Source organism: Borostomias antarcticus (genome assembly GCF_949987555.1).
Source record: "Borostomias antarcticus genome assembly, chromosome: 17".
In the NCBI taxonomy this organism is placed as follows: Eukaryota; Metazoa; Chordata; class Actinopteri; order Stomiiformes; family Stomiidae; genus Borostomias; species Borostomias antarcticus.
In genome coordinates this window covers 21,579,428-21,603,581 of record NC_140250.1, presented here as the reverse complement: position 1 = coordinate 21,603,581, position 24,154 = coordinate 21,579,428, and the positions used below count along the sequence as shown (strand labels likewise).

General features: G+C 48.3%; 1 protein-coding gene across 1 annotated transcript in view; it reads left to right on the top strand.

The window, feature by feature from the left end:
- Window positions 1–7,860: 7,860 nt before the first annotated feature.
- The window catches only part of erbb4b (erb-b2 receptor tyrosine kinase 4b), a gene marked incomplete at both ends in the record, with an annotated part of 174,144 nt that continues 157,850 nt past the window's right edge, over window positions 7,861–24,154 (top strand). The window contains one exon of the mRNA XM_084452098.1: window positions 7,861–7,939. Within this exon, the coding sequence (XP_084308224.1) occupies window positions 7,861–7,939 (79 nt within the window). The remainder of the gene's footprint in view (window positions 7,940–24,154) is intronic.

The following is a 24,154-nucleotide window of genomic DNA, read 5'->3' as shown; positions in this document are numbered from 1 at the left end:
TCGTTGTGCGGTGGCTTGGTATGGGGTCAAGAAAGCCATGAAGAGGACATATGACCTCCAAACCGCCCAGGACCTTGACTGTGACGCACCTTACAGGGGCCCCCTGAACCTCTGCGGTGTGGAGGAGATCAACGCATTGGCCTTTAAGCGCTCAACACATTCATAGGGCCTGAAAGTTCAGCCGGCAGAGTACAGGAGAAAGATATGCGTGTGAGGGGAGCAGCTTCAAAGTGACTGTATCTGGTGAAAGATCTCCTGAAACTGACAGTTGAGTTACGCTAGGAGTAACACACTGCTCCTTTGCAGTGTGGTTGGGCTGCTTCACTACTGCGATGAGTGGTGTAATCACAACCAATACAGCATGTTGTTAGAGCCTTGCAAATGACTTGGGATTTTAAAAAAAAGAAGCTGGTCAGAACATCATCATATGATAACAAGCTTTGCTTGTCCGTCCACTACATGGCAATGCTCGCACTTGATCTGATCTGACCTGCCTCTCCTTTTCTCTTCTTTCTGTTGGATAAATTGTGATATGTGACCAGTCAATTGGATAGTTGGGATCAATCATCTCAATCAATTCCCTAAGAATTTGGGGTTTAAACTAATGAAGGTGTAACCTACACCAATATGTTGGTCTGCATCACCGTGATGAGGTCGCAATTTACTTAAGCGGAGGCCATAAACTTGTGGTAACTTAGGCTACATGACGACTTTTAGGTTGTCATTTGTTCTTTTATAGTCCCATCTGTATGTCAGGAAGCTATGTTGAGTATAGTAGTATACAGGGCAGTATACTATAAGCTATGTTGAGTATAGTAGTATACAGGGCAGTATACTATAAGCTATGTTGAGTATAGTAGTATACAGGGCAGTATACTATAAACTATGTTGAGTATAGTAGTATACAGGGCAGTATACTATAAGCTATGTTGAGTATAGTAGTATACAGGGCAGTATACTATAAACTATGTTGAGTATAGTAGTATACAGGGCAGTATACTATAAGCTATGTTGAGTATAGTAGTATACAGGGCAGTATACTATAAACTATGTTGAGTATAGTAGTATCCAGGGCAGTATACTATAAGCTATGTTGAGTATAGTAGTATACAGGGCAGTATACTATAAACTATGTTGAGTATAGTAGTATACAGGGCAGTATACTATAAATTATGTTGAGTATAGTAGTATACAGGGCAGTATACTATAAGCTATGTTGAGTATAGTAGTATACAGGGCAGTATACTATAAACTATGTTGAGTATAGTAGTATCCAGGGCAGTATACTATAAGCTATGTTGAGTATAGTAGTATACAGGGCAGTATACTATAAACTATGTTGAGTATAGTAGTATACAGGGCAGTATACTATAAACTATGTTGAGTATAGTAGTATACAGGGCAGTATACTATAAGCTATGTTGAGTATAGTAGAATCCAGGGCAGTATACTATAAGCTATGTTGAGTATAGTAGTATCCAGGGCAGTATACTATAAGCTATGTTGAGTATAGTAGTATACAGGACAGTATACTATAATCTATGTTGAGTATAGTAGTATACAGGGCAGTATAGTAGTATACAGGGCAGTATACTATAAGCTATATTGAGTATAGTAGTATACAGGGCAGTATACTATAAACTATGTTGAGTATAGTAGTATACAGGGCAGTATACTATAAATTATGTTGAGTATAGTAGTATACAGGGCAGTATACTATAAGCTATGTTGAGTATAGTAGTATACAGGGCAGTATACTATAAACTATGTTGAGTATAGTAGTATCCAGGGCAGTATACTATAAGCTATGTTGAGTATAGTAGTATACAGGGCAGTATACTATAAACTATGTTGAGTATAGTAGTATACAGGGCAGTATACTATAAACTATGTTGAGTATAGTAGTATACAGGGCAGTATACTATAAGCTATGTTGAGTATAGTAGAATCCAGGGCAGTATACTATAAGCTATGTTGAGTATAGTAGTATCCAGGGCAGTATACTATAAGCTATGTTGAGTATAGTAGTATACAGGACAGTATACTATAATCTATGTTGAGTATAGTAGTATACAGGGCAGTATACTATAAGCTATGTTGAGTATAGTAGTATACAGCTCAGTATACTATAAGCTATGTTGAGTATAGTAGTATACAGGGCAGTATACTATAAGCTATGTTGAGTATAGTAGTATCCAGGGCAGTATACTATAAGCTATGTTGAGTATAGTAGTATACAGCGACATCCGACATCTCATTGAAGGCTCCCCCTGTCACCTGACACGGCAGAAACTATTAATGAGTCAGTGTGACCCATGTGAGGTTGAACCCCGCAGGCGAGCAGTCATCTCAGTCCCCGCGTTGACATCAAGGGCCCGGCGGGGTGATGGAGTAGTCTCAGTATCGCTCAAATGAAATCAGTGGTTGAGCCACCTTCCCACACGTACACTGGCTCACTTCGAGGGCGGACATCATCACCAGATAAATAGCCCTGTGGAGTAGCGTGTAGACCTCAACCTTACTTTATCAGATGTCATGTTGTCCTGCACCAGCATGGTGGATGTGCTTGGCATACATTTTATTGTATTTCACGGACATCATCACCAGCCATGGGTACAGACCAAACACACACTCAAACTCTGACGCACTCGCATACACACACACACACACACACACATGCAGTCAATTGATTAATTATCTCTCTGTTGCTGCCCTCTAGTGGTATCATCTTCTGATGAGGTATCTATTATAAGAGAAGTCAAAAGTGGTCGATGTGAGTGAGAGTGATAGGCTACTGTCGACAGTACACACACGTTTATTGTTCATCACTACTCCAGTCTGTGTGGTGATCACATTTCGTGGGCATTTTATATAACATATAGACAACATAAATAAATAACATAAACATTCATTTATTTTCTCAAAATGTCTAATATCTCAGTATCGTAGTACACTAACTTCCTACATGAAATACAATAATTGTAAACCACTTGGGATTAAAGCGACTGCTAAATGACTAATGTAAGGTAATCTTACTCTAATCCACTAGATGGCAGCAGTGTACAGGGAAACTAGTCTCCCGTTGCATCATCATCATCATCACCATCATCATCACCATCATCATCATCATCCAAATCATGATGTGCACTAAACCACTAAGAGGGAGACGGGGAGAGAGGGGCGAGAGAGGCAGAGCTGAAACAGTCCATTAATAACCTCAGTAAAGTCCTCTGTACCTCATCCAGGAGTCTCACTTGACTCGGCAGGCCTCGTCTGAACTTCTGACCGGCCCATCATTTGCAATATAAGCAATTTAACACATTCACAAGGGTGGATGCTAATGATTACTCTTCACTGCAATGCAGACCTTGGAGGGATGACATGAGCTGGAAATTGAGCTGGCACACACACAGACACACACAGACACACACACACAGACACACACAGACACACACACACACACACACACACACGGATGTCCTCTTGATTCCACAGTAGACTTTGGATTAGTGTGTATTTGGTTCATTATGCATAATGCTTTTGCACCTGAACACAACCAATAATATCCAACAAACGACAGTTTAATGACAGTGACGATGCTGTTATCAATCCTACATGTATATCATTCTTCATCATCCTCTGCTACCATTTCAGTGACAGTTTTCTGACCTTAGATACAGCCAAACTGTTGCCATCTCTGAGTAGCTTTATGCGTTTGGGGTCATGAGCAATTGAGCCTCGACCCCGTGACTGACTGCAGACAGAATGAGCTTCACTGGCTGGAGACCGAGCATCCGTCAGCAAGCGCAGACGCGGCGAGATGGGATCCAATAGCAGCCAACATTTCCACTAATGGAAAACAATTACACACCCAGTGAGTTCTTCAGTGACTTCTGGTGAGAGTCATTCGCTCAGGAAATAGCCACGTAATCGTGTGTGCGTAATGCTGTAATGCAGCTTATTGCTCAGCGAGTCAGTCGGTCTCGTGCCGCCTTGGAGGTGACCCTTAAAACCCCCGGGAGAATGCTGACCTGAAGGAAAGGTCACTGTCTCTGTCTGTCTCTCTCTCTCTCTCTCTCTCTCTCTCTCTCTTTCTCTCTCTCTCTCTCTCTCTCTCTCTCTCTCTCGCTTTCTCTCTCTCTCTCTCTCTCTCCCTCTCTCTCTCTCTCTCTCTCTCTCTCTCTCTCTCTCTCTCACCTTTCGCTTTGAGAGGTTATTGTGCGGTCGATTCTGAGACCATCGGACTTTTCTCCCGAGTTCAAGTTCTGTTTTTCTGTTTGCAGTGAGAAAAAGTGAGAATGGCAGTCTATCTGGTTCACTCTATAACCTCCTCCCCCTGGACTGGTTTAGCAGGCTATCTTTCTGAAGGCTGAATCTCCTGACTAAAAGTATTACCCATTCCTCCCTTCTTCGGTCAGAGTTGGGACAATAACGAATGTCTCTACAGACTTCCTTGTCACCGAGATATAATAGGCTATTCATTTCTCTTTTTTTGTTGATGTTTTATCTCTGAGAGTGTGTTGGAAGGCACATAGAAGAGAGATTCGCGCCTCTGGGTTCAGTCTTTGGCCCATGGTGTCCAACTCAGGCAGAATATAACACATGTATGCCTACAGGCCGAAATAATAGATACCCATCTTAATCTATATAGCCATAGTATTATATATGTCCTCTTGAGTCCCAGGTAGTGATAGCGAGTGGTTGGTTAAACTCACTCCTCAAAGGAGCACTAAACAAGTCCCTAAGGAACTGTTAGCGTGTCCAAGCTGGAGAGCGAAGGTTCAATCCTGCCTTGGGTAAGCCCTTAACATGGTGATTAGATAGATATTAAAGGAGTAGTAAAGGGAAAATGCATGTTTAGCTCTGTTTTAAGTTTACTTATGATCATATACAATGGTTCAGATCAAAACGTTGACAAAACTAGCACTTTTGAGAAAGTCTGATAATTGCTCTACCACCGTTTTGGTCATACAATGGATGTGGGTGGGCACCTTGAAAAATCTTTCCAAAAACATGTTAAACTCTCGATTTCAAAGACAAGAAGCTGTAATGTTCGGAGTTACATTAGACCGTTAGCCTACCCCTTTCCTCCACCGTGAATGTGCCATCCCAGTATTTTTATAGTATTTTTTTTTTTAAATTCACGTTTGATTGGCTTATTTAGCTGAGATAGATCGTTGCATTTTCGCTGGATCTGAAGACCAACAGCCTTACAGACAGACGCTGACAGCAAGCCATACAATCTGACAGCCATTTACGTAGTCTACATCCACCACAATGTCGCCTCCCCCTCCGAAGAGGATGAGGGATATCAGGAGCTTTTTCTCTGCAACTGTTAGTAACGTTAGCGTTAGCTAGGTTAGTTAGCTACTGGTGAACTAAGTAGCTAACGTTAGGCATTAGCCACATGAAAACCAGCTAGGTTGGTGCTAGCTAACGTTACCTTAACTAACATCACTTGTCTTTCCATTGTGGCAAATTATCAACTGGTGATATAAGCTGGCTAGCTAGCGAACTGTTAAGATGGCTTCTATCATCCTGTAACATTAGGATAGCAGCAGCCATTACATTATTAGAGTCTACATTATAGGCCTACCATGGCCTGGGTTAATACTCTTTTCTGATTGGCCAGCAGACGTGCGTTAAAACCGTTTATACGGCTGAAGTTTAATTCAGTCGAAAAATCCAATGAAAATCTCAAAATAAAATAAAATCAAATCATTTTTATATATGAAACACAGCAGTTGAGAGAGAGAGAGAGAGAGAGTGTGTGGAGGGATGCAGCAGCAAAAGTCGAGAGAGTGGAGGGACACAGCAGCAGGCAGGATGTGATACACTAAGAACATTGTATTAGTTTTATTCAATTTCATAAATATATGCATATTTAAGAGGTTATGCAGGTGTATGCAGGCTACACTGTTATGGTCCCTACCAATGTTGAAACCCAACCTACGCCATTCTGGCAGACTGCCCGCCAAGGTTTGTGTGTGTGTGTGTGTGTGTGTGGGGGGGGGAGGTATTTTGTGTTAGTGCTTTTAATGTCTCATGTAAAACACTTTGAATTGCCTTGTTGCTAAAATGTGCTATACAAAATTAACTTGCCTCGCCTTCCGTGCGTGCGTGTGAGTGCGTATGTAGCCTCCAATCTCTCTTCTGCAGAGAAGGGGGAGGCTGCAGCAGTGGAGCACCAGTCTGGTGCCGCAGGCTGATATTCCCTTTAGTTGTGAGGCACCAGCGAAGCAAACAGTGTGGATTATGATAAAGTTGCTTCATAACTCTGCCATCATGGTTGTGGAATCATTAGGAAGGAGAATGGCCTCTAGAGGTTGTGGTCTTTTATTGGTGCGCCTCATGCAGCAAAATCTCATCCATTAAACAAACTAGGGAGATATGTATTAGATTAGCTACGCGCCAAGCTCTGGGGGAGCCTCTGCAAACACATGGAACCTCCTCGTATTCTCTCTCATAATCCAGGGGAATAAATTACGTAATTGATTTCATTAAGATGATACTGTCAGAGGAGGAAAGTGTAATGTATAATAAAGTATAATGAAAAAGCATGGAGCTGCTAAATTGCATTTTCAGTATTAAAACGGATAAACGCAGACATTTGAGACGTTTTGATCCTAAAATAAAAGCCTTAATAAAATGAGGATCTCATTTGAATATTTTATAGTCACTTGGTGTTGTCATTGATATTAAATGCTCATCACAGTGAGGTGTATTTAATAGCGTGCCTGGATGATAAGATGCCAATGTCATAGACCGAGAGTCAAACTGGTGGTGGCAGTTAGAGTCAACTCCCGCCTTCCTGTTGGCGGCTGTCTGACCCCTGAGATAAGGAAGCGACTCCCCCCTGTGGTGAAAGGTCAGCATTACAGTCACAGGGAGGACGTGCATTATTCATTCTCCACTCAAGCAGAAAAACAGATCCTTTGACTTTCAGTGAAAAATTGCAAACTTTGCCTTTCCAAAGTGTTCAGGGAGTGATGGAGGACGAGTGGAGAAGGAGATAAAGGACATACGACAGAGGTCGAAGGTAAACCGTGTTTTTATGTAATTCACCTCATGATATCATTTATTAGGAGTTATTGCAGATATTATCTGACAGACAGGTTGGAAATTGTTGATAGCCTGTTTTCTTATTAATGCTTGGAACAGTAGTCACTATGCATTCATTTAATAGTTGGTGCAATACATGCTATGGTAGCCTAAATGTTATGTGTGCGCGCATGTGTGTGCGTGTGTGCAAGATTCTTAGGCAGTCCATGAGGATCATCCGTTAAAGAGGACTGATATATACTTCTAAATGTCACAGTTGTGCCAGAATTAAATCTCAATTAAATACCTCTAAATGTAAGCCTAAATCAGAATTAATTCAGAAGTTTGTCATGGGCAGCAATAAAATGTGTCAGAAAAGGCATCTTCATTCTTTTTCATAGGCTACTCAGACAGGTGTAACACAATTCAATGATCTGGCATAAGGGGGCGGGTTTATGTTAATCAGGAGCACACTTGACCAATCCTTAAAATCGTAGGAGGAGATCAACTTACAGGGGGGTGTGTCTCCGGAATGTGACTCTCCGCTGCATACCGTATCCAACTCGGAGACTAATGGCATGGACATTGCTTGACTATTTTGACAGGCCATACATTGGACACCGTGGAGACTATACGCATTTCTCTGAACTTATCTTACAATTATTCGCGAGACATTAACCGGAGGAGGACTGTTGGACTAATTACAGCACGCCAGCAGCAGAAGTCTCCCACGGACTGCAGCTTATGTTTCATCTTTTTCTAGCAGATAGAGCTTTGCTTCTGGACATGTGAATCAAAGGAGTTACTGACATCCTCAAAATGAAGCAAGCATCTGTCCTGTGTTGCTTCGTCTTTGTCCTGACTTCGGCATTGTTTCGGGAGAGCTGCTCACAGTCAGGTGAGTGACGGTCGCCAGTCTGCCTGGTGCGTAAGGTGTTGGTACACTTGTCACAACTGCGCGCACGCACTGTGACAAAGTGCGGCTCTCTGCTTATGTTATCCTTATCAAATTGTCAGTTTTCGTTATAATTACGCACTCACCTTCCACTTCGACACGTTAGTTCGTTTTATTTCCCTAGTTCTCTTTATTTCGGCCACGGAATGATCTTCTATCGAGGAACGTTGCGCAGTAAAGTATGGAGCCTTTACGCGCGTCTGAGAGAAGACGTGGAAGGAGAAGTAAGATTGGGATCTCTATTGTCCGAAAGCCCTCATCTTTACACTTAAGTCATTTAGAGATTGAAAGTAATGTGGTCATGAAAGTCCACTCGTTCTTTTCATCATGTCATTGCAATGATAAACCATCTCTCAGCTCTCCCGCACAGAGAAGCACTGTTACATTCTGAGAGAATAGAGAGCATTGAACGTCCGTCACACGTGTCCCTTGGACACAGAAGACACCAGTGAGAGAAGTCGAGCCTTTAGTTCACGTTTTATTATTCTCACGCCGTCCGTTCTGGGAGCGAGTGGGCATTTAATCAGCCCGGCTTTGTGTGCTTGTTTGTTTGTTTTCAGGATGGACGAATTGATTCCGGCAGTTGGAAACGTGTTTTGTTGACTTTGATTTGAAATCGCATTTACTTGTATCACAGATAGGCCGCGGTAACAAATTGTCCAACACAATCTAGATTATTAAACAGGCCTATAAATGTTTAGGACGACAACCCCAACAACATATTTAACGTATTAGCCTACGTTATTGTTATTATTGGATTAGGATTTGGCTTTTATTGGGTCTGTTTTCCCATTGGTAGTCGTCTGGTTGTGTAGCAGTAGTGTGAGACAGGTGATTGCATGGTGACGACATGGCTCGGACAGGACTTCCACACGGCCGGACTGCGGTGAACCGTGGACGATCCGTACTGAACCGTAGGCCTATAGGATAGGATATGATCTGCTACTCCGCGGAGAAAGACGCGCGCTGGCACAAAACGGAGAGAGAGAGAGAGAGAGAGAGAGAGAGAGAGAGAGAGAGAGAGAGAGAGAGAGAGAGAGAGAGAAAGAAAGAGAGATACGAGAGAGAGGGAGATAGAGAGAGACATACAGAGAGAGAGAGAGATACAGAAAGAGAGAATCCGAGTGTACAACATCACACTTACCCCAAAATAGAGAACCTTGGCTTAAGCCATTTCTCTCTCAAATTGAAAGAAATGAAAACCAACGCAACGACGATGTGGGAAGGTATTTTGCGTGGCACTAAGTCTGCCAGTATTTCACAAACTCTGGACTTAAACCATCATTACCGTGGATTGTGGGCCATTTGGATAGGCTATGTAGCCTATGCTGCTGTGTGAATGGGCGCTAGCCCTGCGCGCAACCATACATCCACCTCACTGGGTTTGAGCGTTCATAAAGCGCAGGGAATTACTTAGGCTTTAAAATTAAAAATAAAACAAGAATTCAAGCTATGGAAAACGTGATATCCAATGTTGCAGACTAGGGCTACATTTCACGTGGTAGGCTACAATCTTCCATAAATGCCACTGAAGGCGAATGACAATTAACGACGTGCCCTGAATTATGCTGTCCGAGCATTTTTTATCTCGACAGTTCGGTATTTGACCCCAATGAAAACCAACTGTATTTTTTAAAAGTATACTTGTATCATGTCAGGCTGTCACAGAATGATAGTCTACTGTATCATGTAACTTTCTATCATGTGGGGTTAGTGGTGATCAGAACGCAACGCATGACGTGTGGAAGTGCCCAGAGATGTTGGTCGGAGGAAGACCAGATGATAACCCACGAATATAATAGCCGACAAATATCAGCGTGTTAATCGGTTTAGCGTGGATTAATCCCTGGCAGTGAGAAGACAGGGACGAGGGATGAGAAACGTTCATCCGATCCTGAAAATAGCGCCTTTTAACCATTGAAGATGTCAGTGGAAATATGTCTGTATAACTGTGTGTAGGACGTTCCGTGCGTAACGTGTGTGACAATCAGCGTCCCCTGGTTGTAGTGGAGCGAGAGGCTTACCTCAGCAGTTCACCTTTGCCATGCTCGCCGCCGGCTGTCCCTCAGCAAACCAGGACCCCTCACAGGTCACTCTAACCCTGGCTGGGGAAGGAAGGTGCTTATGTTTGCAGGATGTCAAATTCCCCTCAAAGAAGGTCAAAGGTCGAATGTGAGGATGTATTCCTGCCTCAACATTTTTTGTTTCATCAGGGCTACTTAAATGTAGGCTATAGCACATCTTTAATAGTCGGTGTATTCCCACAAGCTACCAGCTGCCGCATGAATGATGTAGGAGTTGGTCGGGTGGGGGACGTTGTTTACCAGTACGCTCTTGCATGCTAGAGTTCACAGTGCAAGTACACATTTACACAGGCTTGGGGAGAGCGGCAACGAGTCCACAACGGACATTTCAATTTCCCAGTTTCAGAAGCCCGTCGTTCAGAGCGCCCCTCTGCTGTGTGTGTTTGTTTAATCAAAGCCACGGCCAACGGTGCCATTTTTACTCTCTTCACGGCATACTGTACGGCACCACAGTCCCGCGGTACAAAGACCTCTTGTTCATTCCTCCACCGTTGTTGTCCCTGAAAGGCGATTTGACCTCCCCGCCTCTGGCGCTCTGCAGGAAGAATAGCAGGCTTTGATTCCCGGGCCACGGCCTCCATTAGCAGGCGGAGACCAGCGGAGGCTGGTGAGTTGAGCGCTGCTCTCTGGCCCTCCTGCGGTCCGGATCCGTCCGCCGCACCGGAGAGCGCTGACGAGTTCAGGACCGGAGGGAACCGCTACCTCGGATCACACGGTTATACATGCACACACACACACACACGTACTGTACATACACACACATGCACACACACACGCACACACACGTACATACATACACACACATGCACACACACGTACACACATACACACATATGCACACACACACACACACATACACATGCACACGCACACACATACACACACACATACACATGCACACACATACAAACACACACGCACACATACACACGCACACACACGCATACATACACACATACACGCACACATACACACGCACACACACGCATACATACACACATACACGCACACATACACACGCCCATACACACACGCACACACATACACACGCCCATACACACACGCACACACATACACACGCCCATACACACACGCACACACATACACACACGCACACACATACACACACACATACACACGCACACACATACACTCACACACGCATACACACATACACACACATACACACACATACACGCACACACACGCACGTACACACACCCACAAGCACACACATACACACATACACACGCACACACACACGCACACACACGCAGGACCGCTCAACCGGGGCGGCGCCCGTTCTCTATCGAGTACCCCGACATCTGTTCTACCGTGGAACAACTATCGTAAACAACAACAACAATGGTAAACAGCAGCTGACCACAGCTGGACCTCCACCCACCCCTGCTACCCCTGCCATATTACAACAGCGTTACAGAGGTATCAGAAACAACTGTGCTAAGAGATGACTAAAAACCGACATTTATTTTTATTTAACCTTTATTTAACCAGATAAAAAGCATTGAGATAAAATCTCTTTTACAATACATACATTAACGCACGGCCTGTCTTGGTTCCCTGAACGATAACCGTCCTATAGAATAGTATAGTACGCTATTCAAACAGGGTTGATGGGCCCTGGTTCATCCCGGATTTGACCTTTAGATCCCCCCATCTTCCTGTATGTCATGTGAGTAGCTATAGTCCGTGGGTGCATATAAGCCGTGGCGGTGTCATTGTCATCCATTAACATGTCCCTGCTGTGGGGATGTCTTAATTGAATTTGGATTTAGTACCGTGGTCGACGGCCGGCTTATTCAGATGCAATTCATCACACGTACAGAAGAATGCAAATTGTGTATTTGTTATTGAGTCATGAGACAATTAGATCACTGTGGTTCTTGAAGGCATGTGGAGGCAGAATAGAGATTCTCGCAGCCTTTCATTCGGCTAACAATTCATTTTAATTCTTTATCACATGAACGAGTAAACCACGAGCGGTTCAAGTGGGTGTGTGTGTCGTGCGGACTTTTAATTGTGTGCTTTTGTGTCTCGAGTGAAGTAGAATGAACCCTGTTTACCACAAGATGGAATGTCTGGCGAAAAATCATTTACGGGAAATATAAGAATGGAAATCACTTCAGCCAGCGTCGTGCCAAGATGGATCGAGAATTCTGTGTCGGCGGCGGAATCAATTTCCCGGGTTTTAATTAGGATGCCTAACGTATTAAGAAGGAGGCCCGCCCACGTAGAACATCCAGCTACTCTGACGAATCCTCGGGGGCCGTCCTGTTTGCGAGTTCTGTCACGAAGCATGCCGGCGTACGCGGACAGAAGAGAGGCGCAGTCAAGTGGTGCCACGTCTTGTACAGTAGAGGCTATTGTCAATTAGGCTGTGGAAGGCGTGCAGGCCTGCTCCGCCCCACCGCACGGCGCCGCTCTGCTCGCCGTTGAATCTCATTGCCCCGCCCCCCCCCCCCACCCCTCCTCATCCTCCTCCAGTCCTCTAGTGTCAACACTTTGTCTCGTACATGTAGTGCGTGTCACAGCCTCATTCAGACACGCATGAACAATACAGATGCTTAAATCCATGCGCGTCTGTCCGTCTCCTCTTCTGTCAGTGGCGGTCTCACGATGCGAGCGTCCAGCCCCCCCCTGCCCCCCCCCCCGCACACACCCACCCACACACTCCTCACTCTGGCAGGCCTCACAGATAGCCAGGCAGCAGTTAGGCTTGGCAGCAGGTCTTCTGATAAGTGTGTTTTGAGGGGTCTGAACCGACAGGGAGGAGGGACGAGGAGGAGGAGAGGAGGAGGAGAGGAGGAGAGGAGGACGGAGGAGGAGAGGAGGAGGAGGAGAGGAGGAGGATGGAGGAGAGGAGGAGGAGAGGAAGTGAGGAGAGGAGGAGGAGGACGGAGGAGGAGAGGAGGAGGAGGACGGACGAGAGGAGGAGAGGAGGAGGAGAGGAGGAGGAGGAGAGGAGGAGGTGAGGAGGAGAAGGACGGACGAGAGGAGGAGAGGAGGAGGAGGACGGAGGGGTGAACGGGGAGCCCCCGGCGGTGATTGACAGCGTGGCTCGGGCGTTCCGGAGTCTTTCTCTCTTTCCCCCCTCCGAGTGCTGCACTCGTTCCTACGCTTTCATCCCTCCGCTTTGTGTGAGCGCCACAAAAGCACGGGAGAATTAGAATGACAATGGAAATGTGGCTAATCTTCGCTAAGACTCGCTCATTACCACCACTGCTTAGAGTTAAAGTAAGATAATTGTTCCTTCTGTAATTTCTGGGTCTGCGCCTCGTTATTGTCTCTGAAGTTTGGCTGACAATTCAGTCATTTGTTTTATTCCAACTTTTTTTTCTTTTTCTGTCCTTTTGTGATTAGTGTGTGTGTGTGTGTGTGTGTGTGTGTGGGGGTAAATAAAGGAATAATAACAGGCTGGCAAACTTCTACATGAAAGCATGAAAGCTCGACTCCTCCTTCTCGAGAGGGACTGTGTTTTTTGCGAGGCTGTGCTGAAGGGCTAATTTGTCTGTGTGCTTTTTCTTCTTCTTTCTCTTTCCTCTTTTAGTAATCCCCTTTTAAAATATTCATAGCTAATCTGCATTTTCAATGTAATTACAGCGCGGCTTTGAGTGATATCGACTGCTTGAAGACAGGTGGAACACACGCGAGCTTAATCTTGATTTGCCGATGTGTGTGCGTGAATAAATAGAATGAAAAAAAACAATAACCCCCCCCCCCCCCCCCCCGATTGGTTACATCACGGTCAGTTTAGATAAAGCAGCCCCCCTGCGTGTGTCTCTCTCCTCTCCGTACACCTACTGAGTGGGCATGTGTGTGGCTCCTTCTGCAGGTAGATTATTCATTGTGCTTCTGGGGGTAGGGGGGCGGAGCGTCCTTTTAAATGAGCCACTTGCATTTGTGACCTGTAATAAATGAGTTTCCAGTCGGTGGTGGCAGCTGTGAGCGAGGCACCTGGGAGAGAGGGGGGAAAAAGGGGGGGCGGGGGTGGAGATAACAGAAACCTAGAGATATGGAGGGGAGGAGAGAAGGATGGAGAGACTGATCGGGTGAGATGGAGTGATAAAGAGAGAGAGAGAGAGAGAGCAGCAGCAGCAGCGCGTGAACGTGTGCACTGTTCCAGCATGTGAAGAGCTCCATTGTGGCACTGTACAGACGTGTCCTTCGGCCTGTGTGCCCGGGGGCTCTGCTCCCTGTGTCTCTCGGTGTCACCGCGTACCGGGGGACGTTGTCACAGCTCCCCAGCCCGTACGGTGGAGCTCCTGTGTACCCCAGCCAGCCTGTGGAAGCAGTCACCTTGCAGCAGAGCAGAAATAGCGCATGCTCTTTCCCTGGGTGTGAAGGTACATAAAACACAGAATGAGAAAGGGGAAAGGCAATTGACCTTGGCTGGTCGGCTGGCTGGTCACTGGCTGCCTGGGGGCTGGTTGGTTAATTGACTGGCTGGCTGGTCATTGGCTGGCTGGGGGCTTGTTAATTGGCTGGCTGGGGGCTGGTTAATTGGCTGGCTGGCTGGTCGCTGGCTAGCTGGGGGCTGGTTGGTTAGTTGGCTGGCTGGCTGGTCACTGGCTGGCTGGGGGCTGGTTAATTGGCTGGCTGGCTGGTCATTGCCTGGCTGGGGGCTGGGTAATTGGCTGGCTGGGGGCTGGTTAATTGGCTGGCTGGCTGGTCATTGGCTGGCTGGGGGCTGGTTAATTGGCTGGCTGGGGGCTGGTTAATTGGCTGGCTGGTCGCTGGCTAGCTGGGGGCTGGTTGGTTAATTGGCTGGCTGGCTGGTCGCCGTCCTGCTGGGCGTTGGCTAGCTAGCTAGCTGGGGGATTGTTAATTGGCTGGCTGGTCGCTGGCTGGCTGGGGGCTGGTTGGTTAATTGGCTGGCTGGCTGGTCGCTGGCCTGCTGGGCGTTGGCTAGCTAGCTGGGGGCTGGTTGGTTAGTTGGTTGGTTGGCTCCACCGCAAGCCCTCCGGGCGACCAACTGGCACCTACCTACTGTACCTCTGGAAAACACATTTATATAAACCACCTTTAAATATGATGGAAGTGTGTTTGACACAAGTCTGCACATGTGCTTTGTGTGAGAACTCTAGTGGGCGTGAGGGCAGAGTGAGTTAGAGAGAAGGAGAGAGCCGGGAGGGAGAGAGAGAGAGAGAGAGAGAGAGAGAGAGAGAGACGGCCGAGGAGTGAGTGGGAGAGGGGATGACAGAGGGGCTCCACAGGCCCAAAGTCAACTGTGCAGTTTCCCCTCGACGTCTCCCCGCTGTGTCTGGCCGTTTACCTCAGACAGCGGTGCTTCATCTCAGCCAGCTGCAGGTGCCCTCAGAGGCCCCCCCCACACACACACACACACACACACACACACACACACACACACACACACACACACAGGCACGCAATCTCGGGCGCACGTGTAAACAGTGGAGGACAGCACGCTGAGGTTCAAGCTGTTTATGTGGCCCGCGATCCTTTGTTCTCAAGCGTCGCTCTTCTCTGTGAAGAGATGCCAGCTCCCCCCCCCTCCCCCCGGCAAGGTGGAGCTGATGCTGACGTAGGGGCGTTTGTAACGGCCACGGTGTCGCGGCGAGAAACAGAGTAAGCGGAAGAGGGAGAGGGGGAACGGTCTAATTTTAGCCGGGGAGACGCAGAGGCAGGGGGGTTGGGGGGTAGGGTGGAGCGAGCGGTGAGCTGGGTGAAGTTCCCAGGAGCCTTAGTTAAAATGGCCACCATCACAGAAGCCGGACGGCCAATTAATCAGACGGGGCCCCGGGGGGGGTGACAGGGACACTTCATCCTGGCCGACCACAGGACAGGACAGGACGGGACGGGACACCGCGCTACTGACAGCCCCACCTGTCTCTCCTCTCCTCCCCTCTCATTCCTGATCCTCTTCTCCTCTCTTCTCCTCTCTACTCCTCTCTTCTCCTCTCTACTCCTCTCTTCTCCTCTCTACTCCTCTCTTCTCCTCTCTTCTCCTCTCTACTCCTCTCTTCTCCTCTCGACTCCTCTCTACTCCTCTCTAATCCTCTCTTCTCCTCTCTTCTCCTCTCTACTCCTCTCTACTCCTCTCTTCTCCTCTCTTCTCCTCTCTACTCCTCTCTTCTCCTCTCTACTCCTCTCTTCTCCTCTCTACTCCTCTCTACTCTTCTCTTCTCCTCTCTACTCCTCTCTACTCCTCTCTTCTCCTCTCTACTCCTCTCTCCTCCTCTCTACTCCTCACTACTCCTCTCTTCTCCTCTCTACTCCTCTCTTCTCCTCTCTTCTCCTCTCTACTCCTCTCTACTCCTCTCTTCTCCTCTCTACTCCTCTCTTCTCCTCTCTACTCCTCTCTTCTCCTCTCTACTCCTCTCTACTCCTCTCTACTCCTCTCTTCTCCTCTCTACTCCTCTCTTCTCCTCTCTACTCCTCTCTTCTCCTCTCTACTCCTCTCTACTCCTCTCTACTCCTCTCTACTCCTCTCTTCTCCTCTCTACTCCTCTCTTTTCCTCTCTTCTCCTCTCTTCTCCTCTCTACTCCTCTCTTTTCCTCTCTTCTCCTCTCTACTCCTCTCTACTCCTCTCCATTCCTATCATCCTCTCCTCTGCTCTCCTGTCCTGTCCTCTCCTTTCCTCTCATGTCCTCTCCTGTCCTGTCCTGTCCTCTCCTGTCCTCTCCTGTCCTCTCTCTTCATCTCTCCGTCCTTGTATGACCGCCTCAGTAAATCTTCTGGATCCTCAGTCAGGCTGGAGGCTGTCATGTGACTTCTCAGGAGCCGATGGCCGAGGGTTTTACAGCCTGTTTTCACAGAGGGGAGTGGGGCTGTGGTTATATATAGGAACCCTCCATAGAGCCAGCTCCCTCCTTCTCCTCCTCTCTCCCTCTCTCCCCCCTCCCACTGTCGGCACCGAGTGATTGATGGATTCGGGTCCGACATGCCTGGGTTCACTTGGGGGCAGAGCAAGGACACGGGTGAGATTTACCGAACGGCGCCAGGCCCGGTAAAGGTGGGTCCAGATGAGTGGCAGGAAGGAGAATGATGCCCCCTAGGAAGGACCCCTTACCTCAATGTGCCAGTGTGACGCGGCATTCTGCGGACCCAGCGTGACTAAGCATTTCCTTCAACCAGCCCACCTTCATCACCGAGTCTGGGACGTGACAGAGTTCCTGTCCGGCAGACGTAGACGTGCGGCATTCATATTCCACACAGACACCTTTATCGAGTAGCTGTTACTCACGGCCGACACGGCGCGATGGTTCCAGACAGACCTAGAGGCCCCGCGGGCGTTTCCGTGCAGAGCCTCCGCGCGGTTTGTGAGTGACCCCCCCTCCAGAGTTCCCCGAACCCTGTCCTGGTGAGAGAGCACCATCCGTCGGGGGCTGACGGGGCCAGGAGACAAGGGGGGGGGGCAGTGTCTCCTTGCTGACCGGCCTTTTGTCCTGGCGGGTGGGGGAGGATGGGGGGGGGGCTCGGGAGGCCTCGGCTCTCGTGACTCGAGAAGAGGGGCTGGCCGCCCCCCCCCGTCCCCGTCAGACCCCTGGGTGCGACGCCGCAGGGAGAAGCAGGATCAGACTGGGCTCTCTTGTACCTGCTATCGGCCGATCTGCTCGTCGGGCCGCTGAGCCAGTAAGTGGTTGAGGTTAGAGAATGCTATCTTATCTACGGAGGCCTCCACCGTCTCAGCACTGCACCGTAGCTCCCTCCGCAGAGATGAGCACAATGTGTGTGTGTGTGTGTGTGTGTGTGTGTTTTGTGTGTGTGTGTGTGTGTGTGTGTAAAGACCCATTTCTGAGAGTTGGACTGTGAACGTAAACAATACATACAAACATACATACATACATACATACATACATACATACATACATACACTGCATACTGTATGCATACACACACACACACACACACACACACACACACACACACACACACACACACACACACACTCTTCTTGGACCTGGCTCAGTTTGGGCTCGTCTCTGTCTCGGCCTGCACTGCAGTCAATAGGATGAATAAAACATACAGTACCTGGATCAGACTCTCTTCCTGGGGAAATGTCAAGCTGTCAGTACTGTTTATTGGGAAAACACATGCTGGTCACTGGGGCTAGCCAATGGGCTGCAGACTGAATCCTCTCTCTGCTCTAGAATAGAAAAACAACAGATTCCAGAACTACTACTGCGTGTCCAGTTTGTCTCTTAATGAAGTTTCCCTCAGGGTGACTGAGGATTCAGGTCAGATCAAAGTATATTTCCATTGTTCTGCGAATGAACAATTACTGTGTGTTTTTCACGGTTGACTCCTCCCACCTTCGCCAGATTGGCCTAACATGTTTCAGGGAGGGAGGGGGGTTTGAACACCCACATCTCCTCTGTAACCCCCCCCCCCCCCCCCACCCACCCACCAACCTCTGCTAGTTACCAGTAACCCACATCCCCACCACGCACTCAACCACACCCCGTCACCCCACATTGACGGCACCCCAGCTAATTATCTTTCAATTAGGACAGGTCTGCGCTTAATTAGGGTGCCACAAGGAGGCCCGGGCAGGATGGGAGTGAGTCCTGAGCAGCTGCCAAGTCCCATCAACCTAATAGGGGTTCACAGACCAAGCCCTGGGGGTTCGCTAGGGGCAGCTCGCCTCTCCGACTCTCCTCTCCTCCTCTGACTCTCTGCCTCTCCTCTCCTCCTTCTCTCCAGCCTCTCCTCCTCCTCTCCTCATCTCTGTCTCCTCCTCTCTTCCTCCTCCTCTCCGACTTCTCCTCCTCTTCGCCGCCTCTCCTCTCCAGTCTCTCCTCCTCCTCTCTTCCTCCTCCTCTGACTCTCTTCCTCTCTGTCTCTCCTCTCCTCCTCTGACTCTTTGCGTCTCCTCTCCTCCTTCTCTCCAGCCTCTCCTCCTCCTCTCCTCATCTGTCTCTCCTCTCCTCCTCCTCTCTCCGCTCCTCCTCTGACTCTCTTCCTCTCTGTCTCTCCTCTCCTCCTCTGACTCTTTGCCTCTCCTCTCCTCCTTCTCCCCAGCCTCTCCTCCTCCTCTCCTCATCTCTGTCTCTCCTCTCCTCCTCCTTTCTTCCTCCTCCACTCCGACATCTCCTCCTCTTCCCCGCCTCTCTTCTCCTCTCCGCCTCTTCCCTCTTCTCCTCCTCCTTGCCACCTCTTCTCCTCTCATCTCCTTTTCTCCTCCTCCCCAGCCTCTCCTCATTAGCCTCCTCCTCATCTCTCACCTCTCAAGCTTCTCCAGTGTGTGTTTGGTGTGTGTGTGCGCGCGCGCGTGTGTGTATGTGTGGCTCCCCAATGTGCTCAAGGGGCATTTTCAAGGGACAAAGAAACTCTGTGATGGAGATAGAGAGTGTAAGCCAGTGGTCATTAGCAGTCCATCATACAACTATATAATACACTCATGTTGTGTGAAAGTCAAGGTTGGACTGACCTACCCACTGAGCAAAGACACGTCTAAAAGATGTCTTTTAGATGTCTTTTTTGTCTTTTTCGGACGTCCAAAGACATCCAATTAGGAGCCAGAATGAATGTTTTTTTTTAACGTTCAGATATTGAACCCGTTCTGCACGTCCACAGACGTCTTAGAGGGGTCCAAGCCAGACGTTTGAATATTGAGGGGTCCAGCAAATGTACATCTGCGGGGCGGCGGTATAGCTCAGTTGGTAGAGCGGGTCGTTCAGTGATCGTAGGGTCGGTGGTTCGAATCCCGGCTCCTCCTGACTACCTGTCGAAGTGTCCTTGGGCAAGACACTGAACCCCAAATTGCTCCCAATGAGCAGGCAAGCGCCTTGCATGGCAGCTGCCGCCATTGGTGTGTGAATGGCGCTCCGGGCCAGTGTAACAACTGGATGGGGAGCGCGTTACAAATGCAGTACCTATACCTATCTGAACGTCTCCCTGACGATGCGTGTTTGCTGGGTACATGGGCAGGGTTGGTAATATCGCACTTCATCCCTTTTTTAAAGTCTGCTTTCCTGCTCAAGGACCTCCCACCTCCCACGCCTCCTCCCAACTCCACCATGCAACTTTTTAAACTGGAACAAATGATGCTTGGTTGTCTCGGAGCTTGGCATGAAGCTCAGCGCTTTTCCCCCGTTCAGCATAAATTCCTCCTTTGTAGTATTGATTGCCCTGGTGGTTCTGTGGAGCCATCTGTCATGGGGCGCACACTACGCCCCAAAACTGCATATGATGGGACCCAGGGGGTTATGAGCCAATCAGAGTGCTGCTTCATCTGCACCAGTACCCACACTCTCTCTCTCTCTCTCTGGTCTCACTGCCGTCTCCCTCTGCAGAGAAGAAAACCAGGCGTCACATCAGATTCCAACACATGCTATAGAACGAGTGTGTGTGTGTGTGTGTGTGTGTGTGTGTGTGTGTGTATGTGCAAGTTTACTAGTCCCAAGTCCTTTATGGTTACAAGTGTAATTCCTCTCACTCCTCATGCCCACCCCCCCCCCACCCCCCTTGACCTCTGTCTCTTCACCTCAGGCCTATGGAGCTCAGATGAGCTCTGACTCAGCTCTCCCCTCTCTCTCTCTCTCTTTCTCTCTCTCACACACACACACACACACACACACACACACCCATGGCTGCTAGGCTGCCTGCCTTGCTCCGGGGGTTAGCGGAGGGGGAGGCGATAGGACGTGCGATCATTTCCCCTCCCCAATCCCGCCATCTGCCCCTGCATTTCCCTAATTGACTTAATTAGGAAAACAAACCTGACAAAGTGCTCGTTAGGCCCGCACTCCAGCTTGCCATCACGGAGAAGCGGCAGAGCACTGCAGAGGGCGGAGAGGAGGCGCGAGAAGGAGGTGAACAGACCCCCTCCAGCTATCCGTAGCTCTTAGCTATTACCCTGACCTCTCTCTGTGTGCAGTTGATAGGTCGATGTTCAACAAGACGCGCTTAAATCTCTCTTACAATAGAACGGCCCTCAAACAGAGGAGAGATGGAGTCTTTGTTCCTGTCAAGACCAATATGGCGGCTTGCTGCGATGCTTCTGATGTGCTTCTCTCTGAGAACCTCAGTCTTTGTTTCACACCAGCGATGGGGAGGAAGATAGGTGAGACAGGAGAAGGGGGATGGAGAGAGAAGGGGAGATTGAAAGATAGAGAGGGAGGGAGGGAGGAAAGGAATGGAGACGGAGAAAGAGATGAGGGAGAGAGAGAGAGAGAGGAAGGGATGGAAGGGGGTGGAGACAGAGAGAGAGAGAGAGAGAGGAAAGGAATGGAGACAGAGAAAGGGATGAGGGAGAGAGAGAGAGAGAGAGAGAGGAAGGGATGGAAGGGGGTGGAGACAGAGAGAGAGAGAGAGAGAGAGAGGAAAGGAATGGAGACAGAGAAAGGGATGAGGGAGAGAGAGAGAGAGAGAGAGGAAGGGATGGAAGGGGGTGGAGACAGAGAGAGAGAGAGAGAGAGAGAGAGAGAGAGAGGAAAGGGAATGGAGACAGAGAAAGAGACGAGGGAGAGAGAGAGAGAGGAAGGGATGGAAGGGGTGGAGAGAGAGAGAGAGAGAGAGAGAGAGAGAGAGGAAAGAGAATAGAGATGGAGAAAGAGACGAGGAAGAGAGAGAGAGGAAGAGATGGAAGGGGGTGGAGAAAGAGAGAGAGAGAGAGAGAGGAAAGGGAATGGAGATGGAGAAAGAGATGAGGGAGAGAGAGAGAGGACGAGATGGAAGGGGGTGGAGAGAGAGAGAGAGAGAGAGAGAGAGAGATTGAGAGGGAGGGAGAGGCGCTTGTGTTGTGACCAGAGGTGAGTAGAGGTCGTCAGGGTTGTCATGTACTTCTTCTGCAGGACGTCACGGAACACTGACCCCACAGTCTAGTGTGTGTGTGAGAGAAGGTGTGTGTGTGTGTGTGTGTGTGTGTGAGAGAGAGAGAGAGAGAGTGAGTGAGTGTGTAGATGTGTGTAAGAGAGAGAGAGAAAGTGAGAGAGAGAGAGTGTAGATGTTTGTATGTGAAAGGGATCCTTTAATTTTACCCCAAAAAGCCAGTCTCTCCATAATAAAATTGCTTCAAAACCATTTTATACAGCTTTATACTTGTTGTGTATACTGTTGTACAGTATACTGATTTAAAGCCATGTTTTGAATGTAGCCAGACTTTCTAAATTGAATGTGTGTGCAGTTCTCTTGCCGTCTCTAGGCTCAACCCAGCAGAAATACACGACAGAGGACCCATCCTCTGGGGAAAGAAAAAAAGAAAAAGTGTTTGACTGTGAGAGTGTGTAAGTTTGTGTGTGTGTGTGTGTGTGTGTGTGTGTGTGTGTGAGTGGAGCAGCGAGGAGAGGCAGCAACGGTCTGACACAGGCCGACCAGAAGATCCCATGCCAATTGGAGCACGGCCTTTTAGCCACACTGTGTCTCAGATGCCAGTTTGACGGACGTTGCGAGCCTGGTGACATTTCTCCCAGGCGGGGTGAGGTCGGTGTGAGAGGTCAGTAGTGTGGGGAGGAGAGGGGTGGAGAGGGGAGGGTGTGTGGACGGGGGGGGGGTCACGGCCACTGATGGACCGCTGTCGCCAATTTGCGGCTGCCTGTCATTAGCCTAGCAGTCGGCGTAGCCGGACGTCCACGTCTCACCTCACCTGCCCCTCTCCCGCAAACAAACGCTCGCCCTCTCGGTCATTCGTCGGGGCGCGCGCTGCTCATTAGCAGCCTGGCCGTTAGCGCTGGCTAGCTCGTCTCTGTCCTCCGTCAGTCACCAGGCAGACGGGCTGCCTGTCAGGCGGGAAGGGCCTCTCGCACGAACAACAAAAGAACAAAACACTTCCTCTCTGACTCAGTCCCGGCTCTATTTTCAGTCTTTTTATTTGTCGGTTTTGTTTTCTACTGTATTCATCTCTGATCCCAAGGACAGTTGGTTCTTTGTTGTTGCTGAAGAGTCGCAGGCGAGAGTCACATTAAGGAGGCGACACACAAGCGTACGGCGTCCACCCTTTCACCGCTTCGAGGAAGATCAAGCAAGGCACTTCAAAGTTTTGTGAAATCTATATTTTGAAAACTGTGATCCCATCCGCTCTGACTAGGAAAATACTCTTCGTCTCGAGCAATATCAACGTGCCGACAGTCGGCATTAGATCGAAGGCTTTCATTTCTCTTGTCCGACAACACTATTAATTGCACTTTTTCCTTATGACTAATGCTTTAAGCTAATCGCTATTATGTTTGATTGGAATGAGAAGTGAATTTAGCAGTGTGGTTAGAGCCCAGAGAGCCATCAATTGCTCCCTATCCTAGTCATTATTATTGATTACACACACACACACACACACACACACACACACACACACACACACACACACACACACACACACACACACACACACACACACAGCCATAAAGAGATTCAGGTCCTTATAAACCCATACTGTACCTAACCCATACAGTACATACCCCAAGGCAGACACACCGGATAAAGAACTCAAACTTCCTACTCTCAACTCACATTTTTCATGGGCTGTCACTTATTTTGAGTGTCTTGACTACTACTATATACAGGGGACTTTGGGGACATGGAGACAAGCGGACTGTGGGGACATAGAGACAAGCGGACAGGTTTTAGGACAGGCGGAGGAGAGTGATAGAAAGACAGGGGCATTATTGAGTGTAGAGCATTTTACCCTCATGCATATGGAACAGGACTGTTTGGCCAAATGCATCGGCTAAAATTGGCACCAGAGCAAAAAAGCACAGGCGGTGTGTGTGTGTGTGTGTGTGTGTGTGAGAGAGAGAGAGAGAGAGATGCAATTCAGAGAGCAGAAAACAGATGCTAGCAGGCCCTCTCTTCTGAATATCTTTAAGACCAGACGGCTTTGGAATATGTGAATGATGAGGATAGGATAATAATAAGTGTTGTGTGTGTGTGTGTGTGTGTGTGTGTGTGTGTGTGTGTGTGTGCGTGCGTGCGTGCGTGCGTGCACATGCAGTGTACTGTACAATATATCTGAGTCTGTTTGTAAATTTACACAGTCTGATCATAATATCAATCAATGTTTTTTTGTATGATCTTGTACAGTATGTGTTTGTATATTTTTTTATCATGAACATCTAATGTTTGCGATCGCTTGAGTAGCAGAGACGATCAGAACAT